The sequence below is a fragment of the Siniperca chuatsi genome, linkage group LG15 (genome assembly GCF_020085105.1).
Source record: "Siniperca chuatsi isolate FFG_IHB_CAS linkage group LG15, ASM2008510v1, whole genome shotgun sequence".
NCBI classification, from domain to species: Eukaryota; Metazoa; Chordata; class Actinopteri; order Centrarchiformes; family Sinipercidae; genus Siniperca; species Siniperca chuatsi.
This window is the reverse complement of record NC_058056.1, coordinates 26743813-26758032: the sequence shown is the minus strand read 5'-3', so window position 1 is coordinate 26758032 and position 14220 is coordinate 26743813. Positions and strand designations below refer to the sequence as shown.

The following is a 14220-nucleotide window of genomic DNA, read 5'->3' as shown; positions in this document are numbered from 1 at the left end:
TAGCTAAAAACAGAAATATTAAATAAAGAACAATATAACACGTTTTTAGACTAGACATATGGAGTGAACCACACAGCAAGTTGTGTGGGGAGGAAGGACACAAAGCTTATGAAGTGAAGATTAGGGTGAGGAGGAGTAGAAGAAAATGACTTAAGGAAGGAAAAGAGAAGTTGTGAAGAGAGGAGGGTAGCAAGTAAAGAAGGTCAGAAGGATGTAAGAGAAAGAAATGTAGAGGGAAGGAAGAGAAGAACGTAAAGGCAAAAAGAAGTAATGTTGGCAGGAAGGTAGGAAGGGGAAAAAGGCATAATCGGTTACAACCTTATACGCCCTCTTTCCCAGCCTGGCGTTGGATGGGATAGGGTTGCATAATGTCCTGAGCACGCTCAATAGATATCACAGGTTATCCATCTGCACTGCAGCCTGAAAGGCACAGCTGGCGTCTTCTGTCGAGGACGCTGTCGAGTGTCACATAAGCAGACGTGTCGTCTCCCCCCCCCCCACACACACACACAATACCGCTGGGTTCCTAATTGGTAGTCTCATTTTTGAGCGGCGGTGCTGCTCTTGACCAGGGGCTGTTTGACTGGCAGCTCTGATGATGAGGATTAGATGAGATGCAGCTCCGCTGTTATGAAGCCTGCTGTTGATCCTTAGCTCTGCCGGCCCGCCTTGTTACTTAACATCTGATTGAGTCCCACTGTGAGGACAAATAGAACTAACCAAGGCTAACCAAGGCTAACTCCTCTGAATGTGATGAAGAAATTGCTATTGTTATTATTATTATTGTTATTTGTAGTTATATCATTGTCTTATTGATAACATAATTACTATTAACACTAGGCCTATTACAGTTAATTGCAGTAATTATGCTAGTAGGAAGAAGTTCTAGTAGTAGTGATAGACACTGTAGTGGCAAAAGCAGCAGTAGTAGCAGCACAAGTGTGAGTAGTAATGGTACAAGTTGTTATAGATGCTGTTAGCAGCAGCAGTCGTTGGAACAGTAGTAGAAGCAGCATTAGCTGTGGTTTAAAAACTAGTAGTATGGGAGCAGTAGCATTAGAAATGCTAGTAGTAACAGTAGTAGTAATGATTGCATTAGTACTAATAGTACTAGTTGGAGTAGTAACAGGAGTAGTACAAGTGTAGAGGAGCTAGTAGTAACCGTACAAGTAGTAATAGATGCTGAGAGTAGTAGTAGTAGTAGTGGTCTTGAAGTAGGGCCACTGTAGTAGTAGTTATACCATACTATTAGTAATAGTGCTATAAGTAGCAGAAATAATCGTAATTATTGCAGCATTGTGCAGCAATAAGTGAATACAGTAGCAGTAATGACATTATCATCATCAGTGTTACTAGCAGTATGAGCAGTAACTCAGTGCTAGAAGTGGTAATAACTGCGGCAGTATTAGTACTATAACACACTTTTAAAAATAGTTTCATCATCAATATTATTATTATATACTGTATATTATCATATATTGTGATCTGTATTAGTAGTACTTGTCGAACAATATTAGTACTACAGCAGAACTAGTCGTAAAAGCTGCAGTTAAAGAACCACGGTTAGTATAGCTGTTAAATATATTTAGGTGGCATTTTTCTATTGAATAGTAGGAAGTGAGTATGATTTATTAGGAAGTATAATCATGTACTGTGTTATATATTTGGGAGTATAGACCATATTACAGTTAATCAATGTAGCAGCTGGATACAAACAGAATAATACGCAGTTTAATGTAAAATGAGTTGAATGGTTGATGTGTGATCTCTGTGTGGCCTGCAGAGGAAATCAAACTGCTGTGTGTTGGATTTAATGTAGTCTGAGTTCTGCAGAGGAAGCTGAGCTCAGCAGGGGTGATCATCACCACACTGTAAATATAATGACTTGTTTCTTTTTGGTCAACTCTCCCTCTCATTTGGTTTTCTGTTTCTCATTTCTGTCCTCTTCTGTCTCTGTCTTATTTCAAGCCAAATTCATTCAGTATTCAGTTTTGTCACAGAGAGCTTTACGGCCCAAAAGAGATGATTACAGATGAAAACTGGAGAGGAAAACCATCACATTTTTATATAATTTTCTTGCACTGTTCACACCTAGCAGCAGGGGGTAATTATGACTGAGGTTTTTTTTTGCTTACTTTTTCCTTCTTAATCTCTTTAATATATTTCACTAATTTCATTTCATCTCTTCCTTCATCACCCTTTTCTTGCCTTTTCAAAACAATTAGAGTGCATTTACATGGTGAAATAGAATTGTAGAACAGTGAAGTGCATGTAAATTAATCAATGAATCAGGTTCGTTGTCTTTGTGCTCAATTTAAAGTGTAGTATGAAAATTGGGCCAGAAATGACGAATGAAATAAGATCAAAAAGATACAGTTTTAATTTGTTGAGTCTAGAAGATGTGTGAACTAGTTAGAGAGGAACTGTGTTTAAAGTTTAATTTATTTTTGAACATCTTTTAATGTGTGAAATGTTTGAAGTTTAAGAAAATGTAAGACAGTAATGGGCAGAAGTTGTTTTCTATATGTTTGTAATGTTGGTGTTCCTTACTTTTTGTTTTATTTTGCTTCATTTATGATTAGATGAGTTTTGTTTGTGGGTATAGTTTATATTTTTATTCAGAATTTAACTTTTTACATTTTTAAAATGTTTTATCTTGTGTACTCTTTTATGTTGTGTGCCCTTTGAGAATTTTTCCCTGATGGAAAGGTTTGTGCTCAAGATGCTCGCTATACATAATGGTATACATACATACTACATACATTGTAAAGTTAGATAAACATACAAAACAAAATAAACATAATAAAATGAAAGTAAAAGTAGAAAAAAACTAAATAAAGATAGCTCAAAAGTTTGAAATGTGCAGGGTACTGGTTATAAGTAATATATAAGTGCATCTATATTACAATATTACTATGCTACAGTGTAAAAAGCTTTATAGAAAGGTAGAAAGGTGTATCTGTGTTACAAATGTTACTAAATATAAATGTAAAAGTTATAAATGTTACAAAGTCCACGCAAAGGTTACACTTAAAACAAGAGTAATTTATTAAAACTAAGGTTAACTCAAGTGAACAATGGAGTGTGTAGCTCAGCAATGAAAGCAGTGCATGGACGTGTGTTCAAGGTGCAAACCAAGCGACGGGGCTGCAGGGTGGATGTCTGCTGTAGGAAGGGAGAGACAGAGTGAACACATGGGCCAGCTTTTATAGCCTGAGAGCCCAGGTGAGCTTAATCAGCTGACGACCCTCCAATCTCAGCCAACTGACTGCTGAGGTTGACCAGGACAGCCTCCGAGGCAGTAAGAGGGGGCGTCACAAGTGGAAAAAATGCTACATATTCAGTGGTTACCCTGTTAAAATTTCACATCATAGACATTTGTATGTAGCAATTTATTTAAAACGGGAGTTTACAAAATGTTTTACAGAAAGTAATTAAAAAAAACAAAACTTTAAAAATACACAGCAAAAATAAGCACAAGCAAAGGATGACGCAGTAACAGAAGATTAACATACATATAAAAAAAAAAGATCAGATAAATGTAAACAGAGGAAATGAGATTCAGAAGTTGGCAGGATCAAACAGAGTTACACAGAGAGAGGTCTATTAAAGTGTGCATTTAAAGAAGTAATTTAAATGATGGTACTGACTCAGCAGGTTGGTGGACAGCCTAAGAGCCCTCATGACACTTGATATGTACAATCAATTTGCCAATAAAGCAGCTAAAGATATTTGTGCTTTTCTTGATTTGCACGTTTTTCATTTAATAGTGTGTTTTAATGTGTATCAATTAAAGGATGCTTTTAATTAACTCTTGGAAGAGAAGTGCACTTGGTAAAAGGAAACCTAATAAAGAGTTTTGTTGAGTTAACGTTTCTCTCTGTTACATCTCCAGGTTTTGCAGCTAAACTCCGACATTCTCCCGCAGTACAAGCAGGAGGCCCCCAAGACGCCTCCCCACATTATCCTTCACTACTGTACCTTCAAAACCACTTGGGATTGGGTCATCCTCATCCTCACCTTCTACACGGCCATCATGGTGCCCTACAATGTCTCCTTCAAGACCAAGCAGAACAACATTGTGTGGCTGGTGCTGGACAGCGTTGTGGACGTCATTTTCCTTGTGGACATCGTCCTCAACTTCCATACCACCTTTGTGGGGCCCGGCGGAGAGGTCATCTCCGACCCCAAGCTCATCCGCATGAACTACCTGAAGACCTGGTTTGTCATCGACCTGCTGTCCTGCCTGCCCTACGACATCATCAACGCCTTCGAGAATGTGGATGAGGTACGGTTGGGCTTTTTGGATGGCTTTCTCACTTGTGAGGCAGGTGTGCATGGAGGTGAAAATGTTCAAAGGTCAATGACTCCTTTTTTCAACCTGGATCTTCACAGTTCTTGCTATCATTGCTCTCTGTTCTGTTCTATGAAACAGTGTACTCAAAAATGTAATTGCTGTGTTAGTGGCTAGCTTACTGGTACACCAAAATGTAACAGAGCTATCAGTAATGTTACTAGTTACACCTGTGATTTTCCTGCTATGACAAATGAAAATATCTGCCATGAGAGAAGTATATACAGCTGCATGAAGTTGACAGAGCTAGTGAGCAAAAACATGATAGTTTTTTGAGATCTCAGGGCTGTAAAACCTATTTTCTGTCTCATACTGTCCCAAATTTCCCTTTACTCATTGTTTTCTGGCAAGGCTGATTGGGAATTAGCTCGGGTTAGGGATGGTGTCCATGAGTATAAATCAAAATGTGATGGAGCCAATTACTCTGTTTGACCAACAGATGATTTGACCTTCACAGAGACATCACAGGACCCCTTCCTACACCTGACTGGACAAATGCAGCTCTTGGGCTTTAGACTATCACCCTAGAAAACATGGCAACGGTTCTGGAAATCATTTAAATGAATAACTAAATTAAAATTACCCATCAAAGTCGGCTTCTGAATGAATCTAAGACAAAAAATAGGTTACAACCTTGCAGATTTAAGCTTCATGTTATATCTTCACTGCCTAGATTACTGTAAGTAGTCTCAAAAGGTGATGAATCATCATGTCATTATGTCAGCCATTTACTGCCGTTTGCTAATTGGTCTGTCTTCCAGCTGCTTGGCTCTGCTGAGTCTTAGACCTGGTATTAACATGTGATTTCTATCTGTGTATCTTATCCAGATCAGGAAAACTCATTTAATGCAGGTGTAAATGCATGCAGAATGCGATCAGATTGGCCAAACCTCATCTGGAGGTGGTCAGATCTCAGACAGGTGTAAAGTGTAAATGAAATTGTTTAAAAAAAGGTTCACCAAAAAATCTGAGCTCATAAGAATGAGGTTTGCTTCTGTGAGTCTACTTGACTGTGTTTTGGGGGAAAAATCATAAGTTTTAGATTTAGTTTGTTGGCTGAAAGGACAGACAGAGGAGGAAAGATTTTGGATAGGATTTGTCAAACTGTTCCCCTCCTCAGTGACTTGTGGATGTGGAACAGCGAAATGTTTTTGGAGAAAACTAAATAGTATTTTGGCTAAGGGACTACAAACGCTGGGAGTTACAGATACAGTTTTTCACCACGCTACCGATGTGGCTCTAGGGATGGCAAGGTAGGTCGGTTGTTCAGTGCACTGCTTTGGTTAAGATTTAAACATCTTGACAACTGATGGACAGATTGCCATGACATTTAGTACAGACATTCATGGTTGCCAGAGGATGTATCCTAATGACTTTGGTTATCCCCTGACTTTTAATCTAGGGCCACCAGCAGGACAAATATTTTATGATTTTTAGTAAAATGTCCCCACAACTGGTGGATGGATTGTCATGAAATTTGGTACAAACTGTTACTCCAATACTTTGGTTTATGACCACATACCTGCAAAACTGACATTCCCATCAGCCTCATCTGTACTTTGTGCTTAGTGCTAATTAGCGAATGTTAGCATGCAAACACAGTAAGATGGTCAGCATAGTAAAACTTACCTGCTAACCATCAGTATGTGAGCATGATGCCATGTAGCTCAAAGGACTAGCGTGTCTAAGTATATCCTCACAAAGCTGCTAGAGTGGCTGTTTGTCTTGCTGGGGTATGACACACAAAAACAGGTGCCATTTTTAGTTAACAAGCTCATAAAGCTTATTGATGAATAATTGATAGTGTGTTGTTTTTATCCTGGCTGAGATGCTTGTGAAAGTGTAGAATAATTGTAATTTCTAACTTTCCAGTAGCCTTTCAGCAGGCCTTGCTATAATAGCTTGAAATTCATTATTGAAATCCTTTTAAAAGCCAATACCCTCATGATTCTAAGGTTATGTGGATGTATTTAAATCTGCTAGCATGTAGAATTGAATTAGGACCAAGTATAATGATGATGGGATTGCGGTTACGATTTTCCATTGTGACTGAAATGAGTATAATCAGGCACAAGAACAAAAGCTGATATTGAGGATGTTTTTGTGGTCTTGGAGAGGGAATAACTGCTAATCAGCTGTTTGGCTTCAGAAATATACAGAAGAAGACCTTCACCAGTACATTGATCTTGGGCAATTTTGGTGTCTAATTAGTTTGAGGGAAAAAACTGTTGTTGAATATATCAGCCTCTGGTAATGAGTTTTTAGATCCTGAACCTGTAGTTTTGATTTCTGGAGGATGTTCAATGAGGCATCAGGCCTGCTCTGGGTATTTTTCACGGCCATTTACACCCAACAGATATCGAGTAGTTATATCAATATGGCCTGAAGTCCGTTAAAGGTGATTTTCCACTTGATTTCCTGCTGAATTAATTAGACCTCAGCCTGAGTGGAAGGACCAATCTGTTGAATGTAAAATGAAAAAAGAACAAATGATATCTACTAATGTTGTACTCATGCATTTCTCTTTTTTTATGTTTGAACATTTAATTTTTCATGAGTGGGTGTGTAATTTTTTCAACAACCCCACTATTGTGTATCTGCGTGCACATGCTTGTGAACACATGCTGTGGGTATGCGTTTGTGCACAGGCATCCATTATTGTGTTTGTATGTGTATCTGCCAAGTGGGGACTTAATCACATGAGTTTCTGAATGCCAGTAATAATAATAATACCCCTATTTAAGCTGCCAGCAGCTGAATTGTCAACATCTATTCATTTTCCATGCCAAAAAATCATTCCACACCTCCCTCAGCCTTTATTCTTGTCCTGAACAACATTTAGACCAAAACAACACACTAAAGCTCCCAACTACACAGACTAGTGACTTTTCAACAACTTCCAGCCAGTCAGAAACAAGTATTTCCCATGGCCCTGGTATAATGTTAAGTAAATTACAACCTGGACAGTATCTAACGTAATGGCCCTCCTGGGATACATTACTTCTTTTAAGCTACAGAAAACATTATTGAGTGAATAAGTGCCAAGAAGATACATTTTTTTTAATAGCTAAAACTGGACATGCGTGGCTGAAATCTTTATATTTAATTCAAGGCCAATACTGACCCCACATTTCTCAGTTTAACCTTCAGTGTTAAACCTCCTCCCCAGCATGTTTTTCTATGTGTTTGTGTCCGCTCTGCTGCTGCTGGCCGACTGTGTCCTCTATCAGGCTGGATTATATTGTGGATCCTCCAGTAGGTGTCTGGAGCAGCGCTGCGTCTTGGTTCAGGTGTCTCTCGTCCTCTGGCCTCTCACTGCCGGTCGCTGATGGATTCGATGAGATCCCGCTGGGTGGAGTTTTCTGTTGCTGTCCTTTAAACAGCAGACAGCAGCGAGCGGGGGAGACAGGCTGAGAGGAAATCAATGGCACGTAAATTTCCAGCCACTACAGAGGACACAGGCAGAGTCTCTCTTCCGCTCTTTGCTAAATTGACGTTTCTGTTGCTGCTTTCCTGTATTATCGGGCTGCAAGAATAGATGGATGCTGACTGAGGACAGTGTGTGGGCGGCTTAAGGTGCAGCGTGAAAGAAAATAGCAGAGATTATTATAGGCTCATTGCAGACTGAATTCCCCTGTTGCTGTCTCTGATGGCTGAAGCAGGCAGGAGGTATTTTTAGTTGTATTTTAATGCAGGTTTCAAGACTCTGCCAAGCCGTGCCAAGCTGGTGACATGCAGGTGCTGCCAACACATGTACATACACGCAAACATATGCATATTCATGACATGTGAGGACCTCACAGGTAATTACCAAGTCCTAACTATAACCCCCTCATCTTTCTGACTTTGCATAGGTGAAAACCTCTTGATGCATATTTTCCACATCAGTTGAATGTAAAGCAGACCACTTCAGAGGAAGATTGTTGTTGTTTTTTTTATTTTTGTTGTTTCTGGTCATCATTACTATCAGTGAAGGTAACATTTTACTCAGTAATGTCATTGCTTAGAGCGGCGTATGTTGTGACTTTGCAAGTCACAACTAGGATTGCAACTAACAATTTTATTTATCAATTAATCTGGTGACTATTTCTTAACAGATTAATCATTTAGTCTATAGAGTGTCATAAGGGGATGTCTTCAAATTGCTTGTGTTTATGTTGACCACACACTGACACATTGAAAAGTTTGGAAAAGCAAATGCTTGCCATGATCTGTGGCAAACAATACATTTTTTAATAAATGTGCGAGAGGATGACATGCAGCAAAGGGCCGTGGGTTGGATCCTTAACGCAGGGGCCAGGGTGTCGTTTTATTAATCATGTTAATTGATCAAATTAATCAAAGTAGAATAAAACAACATATGTTTATAAAATAAACATTTACAACAGAATACTTGCAAGTCCACTCCACACTTTAGCTATTTATTTCTAACTGACTTATTTAGAAAAGAAAATATAGATGAATGCTAAAACTACTAAACATGTTAGATCTTAACTGTGTCCTATTGTACACTACCGTAGTTCTGCAGTTCTCCTATGCACAACTATGGTACGCATTTGATCATATGAAACTGGTAATGTCTTTACTGCGTGTACACTGGGAAAGTGGCACTTGAAAAAAGCACTAGAAAATCTGTTTGGTAAACTCCCAGTTTACCATTTTATCTCTTAGGCTGACACTTTTCACAAAACAAGCCCTCATTAAAGCACCACCAAGTCCTATTTCTAAAGTGATTAAGCAATCATCCTCAGGTGTCTACAGGGGCTCATATACTGTATATATATGAAATGGTCACCTTTCGTTCATTAAAGGAAAACTTAAGCACAGTCCATCCTGAAATCAAAGCCACAACACAGCATCTTATGGAGCATTCTCTTTATCCAAAGTTCAAATGTAGACATATAACCAAAACCAAACGCTACTTAACAATCACTTGTGAATCCAAACATATTCAGTATACAGAGTAAACTTGAGGGAGACCATCACACAGGACAGCATGAGTAAAAACAACTTTTTATGCAGTATATCTATCTCTTTAACAAACTGGGAGCAGAGCCATAACGTCTATAAAAAAGGATTTAAATGAAAAATCATATTCAGTTGGTCGATCCAAAACTCTCTCGGTCAAAACATTAGGTAGATTGCACGTTTTCCAGCTGAATGCTCATGTTGGGTTTTAATGTAATGTTTGGCCATGGGGTTTGTTTGCTCTGTTAGACTCCATTTTAGTGATGTAGGCACATCCCCAGATCTCCGCTATTAAGATGATGAGTAAAATGTTATCCTAACCAATACAGACGACAAGAACAAGACCTACAAGCTAAACAAAAACAGAATTTTCCTTTAAGGTGTGAGGATTCGCATCTGTTTCTTCCTGTTGACATTTTGGAGATAGAAGGTTTTTTCACATCTCAAGAGCAGCAACACCTACACGAAGACACTTACAGGTCAGCAGTAACATCAACAAAACAACCAAAGTAGTCGGGCTATGGCTGTAAAACTGCAAAAAATGATGTAACATTCTCATGAGGAGTTGTGCTGATGCTCCCTCAGGTTGCAGCAGAGGTGTTGTGAGGAGTCAGAATGTGTGTGTGTGTGTGGGTGTGTGGGCGGGGGTTGTGTTGGAGTCAGGCAGGGAGGAACCCCCCACGGGTCCTGAAGCCACCTGCTGTCACGAAGGAGCCTGGCAGGCCGATGGAAGCTCGCAGCGTGCATCTGCCGGCGCCGCGCCGGCTCAGAAAGGTCTAATCCAGGCTGACCTTTCTGCGTGGCATGCATGTTGCCACCACCGCGACCGGCCAAGCTGACAGAGCCGGGAGGAAGCTGTGCGCCCTGCAGTCGGGGTTGGGATATTAACACTCTGCATGTTAACACAGAGAGAAGGAGGGAAGGAGAAAAATGGAAAGGTGGAGTTGAATGTCTCTGCTAAATGATTTAAATGTAAAATTTAAGGGTGGGAGGAGGATGGAGTTGCTATTGATGAGAGCGCTGGCTTGATAAAATCTAAGGGATGAAAATGAATGATTTAAAAAAAGTGAAATTGTAGAATACAAGAGTGGCGACAGGAGGGACGGAAGATGTGATGGAGACATAGATGCATGAAAACATTTAGTAGTCAAAAGAATATATATATGTATGAAGAATATAGATATGCCAAAAAAATGAATTAATATATATCATATCATGATGTAATTCTTTGTCTCTTGCAATTAAAAACCAACAGCATATGTGATGTCTTTATGTCTGTTAGTTTAGTTTTTTGTTTGTCAGAGTACAACACCAGAAAAAGCAGGTTTTGTTGCTCCCAGAATGCTTTGCTGTTCTTTCCAGCGGAAATTGCTGTTGTTTGCGATGGTAAGCACTTGCGCTCTGCGTGTGCCGTTGGATAACGATACTTCAGGTGGTAAACTTAAGTTTGTGTATTGACTCAGACTTTCAGCAGAGTTTACAAAATACATCAGCGATATGTTTTATGTTGAACTATATCACCAGTGTCTTGTTAGCGCGTCTATGCGCTGGGGCTCTTCACGTTTATGATTGTTGGGGCTGTTGAGCTGCTGCTTTCTGACCCAGCACTTGAAGTTTCCTTCTCTCCCATCTATCTGAGTTTTGATACCAAAATAAGAGCATGTGGTGTTTTTTTTTTTTTTTTTTTTAACTCTGCCAACCTTGCTGTGCATTTGTTTTGGAAACAGGCTTTCTGTTCCTAAAGGCCTGCCATATGGTTGGTCAGAAATAGCATCCTTTTATGTGGTGAAATTACCTGCGATTGTTTTGCAATGTATGCCATCAACAGTATATCTAAGTTTCTCATTTTCATATAATTATTTTTCTTATATCTACGAGTAGGCCTATATATGCCATATCTATTGCCCGGCTCTAGTGGAAGATTGAGCGGTGAGGGGACACTGTAATGTTGCATTCATGTCATATTGTTCAGATATTAATACAAGCTCGGCTGAGTGAGTACGAGATGTGCAGAATTTCTGACGGCTATGAAATCTCACAAAACACGAAACAAACTTCAAGTGTAAACAAGTCAATGTCTAGATGGCTGCTAAGATGTGATAAATACACGTTATTACCACCAATACATTACAGAAACAGTGCTTATCAGGACTGTAGTAGTGCTGGGAACTATGTTGGAATAATGACTGCTCCAAAGTCGTTTTCTTTTTCACGACAGACTTGACATGTCATAGCAAGAAAAGCGCAGGTGTTATTAATAACATTAATCATGGCCGAATTCCATTTAGGTGCTCAAGATTCAGCGCACTGGCATTATGCATGGGGGCTCCCTGTCATGGCTTCCTGGGTCACTTTAATGGAAGAGCCGTAGTTAATGTTATTAGTTATACCTGTGCTTTTCCTGCCATGACAAGTCAAAATGTCTGCTGTGAAAAAGGTGTATTAGAGGGGAGGTGAATAGACGGATAAAAGCATGACGTGAAAGGATCGAGGAAAATGTGTAAGAATGGAGAGATGGTTTGGAGTGTGCAGTAGACTGAGGGATGAAGGAAAACCAATGAAAAACAAAACTCATGCTGGAGATGCAAGATACCTTTCATTTGGTTCAACGTCTTTTGCTAATTTGATTTGGTTCAATTGCCTAATTCTACTAATCCCCACAGATAGTTTATATTTTATGTCTATCATTTGTCAAGGGGAGAAAAACATTCTTGAAAGCTATTAAACCAAATGTGTTTTGTGGTACTAAAATATCAAAAACATATTCAGTTTGACATTTATCCTCGTGTTTCAGATGTTGAAAGGATTAAAAACTGTACAAAAAGCACCTTTACTTTGTAGCTTTTGCTGCTTGGGGAAGGCTCTCGTTAGTGTAGAGTGACAATTGAAAACTCAGTTGAAGCATGGCGCGCTTTCGCTAAAAGCTGAGACATTTTAAATTTTTAATGCTCACTGGATTGGGCACTGAAAACACGTTAAGCTCCCAGTGCTGTCAGGAACATGCAACAGTGCGTTCTCGGCTTTTGAAAATAATGAGAGAAAGAGCCGGTGCTGTGAAAAGAGCTTCCCGGTGGACATGTAATCTCTGTCTATACCCGTCTCACTTTGCCAGGCTCTGTTTGGATAAACAGGTGCTTACGAGCCATGATTTTACATGCGTTGCGCACTCTTGACTCATGCTCTTTTCATCTGTGTTGCTCTGTCCTGTGGCTCCTTAATTTAGAGGCATTTACATATGAGCTGGGAACCGTCCGAGTCCCAGGGGAGGCCTTTGAAGCTCTGACTGGAGAGAGGCAAGGGCTGGCTGGGTTTATTGCATCAGAGAGAGGGGAATATAAGAACCTGCAGCAGGAGTACGAGTTGAGGCGAAGGTGCAGCCAAGACCACCTCGGTCCAATGGAGTTTTAAAACCAGGCCTGGTCAAGTCAAAGGTTAAGATCAAGTCAAGATAAAAGAAAAAAAGTCTTATTCAAGAACAAGTAACAGGAATTATTTCTTTACTTCTTCTTCTTTTCCTTTCGGCTGCTCCCTTTCAGGGGTCGCCACAGCGAATCATGTGCCTCCATCTAACCCTGTCCTCTGCGTCCTCTTCACTCACACCAATTAATTTCATGTCCTCTCTCACTTTTTTTTTTTTACAATTGTAAGAAATTACAAGAAGTTGAGCACAGATGCACATCCATCTGTAGAATCTCTGTAGATATTTTCTGTAAGTTTGACACAGTTTGGACTTTATTTGTGGGACTGCAGGATCTGTAATGGCTGGCACCAGGACTGCTGTTTAGGACAAGAACTGGGTCTAAAACTGGGACTGGAACTGTGGCTTTGACAGGAGGGTAAAATTACTAAAAATGCAGCTCAGGCTCAAGACTGAATTAATGAAGGAAAACTCTTGTGAAGACGCCCCTTATGCTGTATGATAGGATGTTTAATACAGACATTTTTATGTTCATTTTGTTTGAATGGTTAAATATACAGAAATTTTTTTTAAATGCACCCTTTTGTACAAAGTAACTTCAGTTCTCAACAAAATTGGCCTTGATTAGTTCCCCTCAATGATTAACTGCTAAATGACTTCCAATCAGGCAAATGTGACCCGATAACCTCAGTGGAAACACTGCAGTCAGCAAGTCTACCTACATTTGAATCCATGGAGCATTTGTCAGTTTGTCAGTTTGTTGACTTCATCATTAGATTTAGGGATTTTTCAGATCGCTGCCAACACAGATATCGTGACTGTGTGAAGTAAAAGTTCTTTTGTGTGGTGTATTAAATGTCCCATTGTAGACCAATGCGGTGGTTAAGAATGCTATTCTGGAGGAATTCTCAAACATAGAAAATGAGAGTTTGTGTTGTGTGCAAAATGCACTTCATAGTGCGCTGATGGCTGGTTCCAGGCATCCGCTTTCATCTCAATTTGTATTTAAATTGATACTCATACAAAAAATGTATTTATTGAGTTTCAAACATAGCCGTTGTAGGTTTGGTAGATGGCTGTAAGACGTTTGCAGTTACATTCATCAGAGTGTTTACAGAAATGTCTCAAACTACTGCACCATAATCCACTTTTTTGCTGTTTGTAGGACTCTTCTCAGATAGAACGCACTCGAGGGCTGGCATGTCGATGTATCATGTTTAACAGAGAGCAGATGTCCCACCCCTTTTCCCAGTTAGCATCGGTAACTCAATGAATGGATGGATAGTAACATTTTTATATTTTGTCATTTTAGCCAAAACAGTTATTTAACTAGCATTAAACAACAACATATTCCATGAAACTGGCATACTGCCAAAGCCTCATGGGAGCTGGAGTTTTTCAATGCTTTCAAAATAATTGTTTTATCTAAGAGATATTCGAATTTAATTGTTCAGTAAAGTAGAATGTATATTATATTATC

General features: G+C 39.4%; 1 protein-coding gene across 9 annotated transcripts in view; it reads left to right on the top strand.

The window, feature by feature from the left end:
* The window catches only part of kcnh5b (potassium voltage-gated channel, subfamily H (eag-related), member 5b), a 152515-nt gene that overhangs the window by 32174 nt on the left and 106121 nt on the right, over nt 1–14220 (top strand). For all 9 annotated transcript variants that reach the window (XM_044166612.1, XM_044166613.1, XM_044166615.1 and 6 more), the window contains exon 6: nt 3896–4288. In XM_044166612.1, the coding sequence (XP_044022547.1) occupies nt 3896–4288 (393 nt within the window). The remainder of the gene's footprint in view (nt 1–3895; nt 4289–14220) is intronic.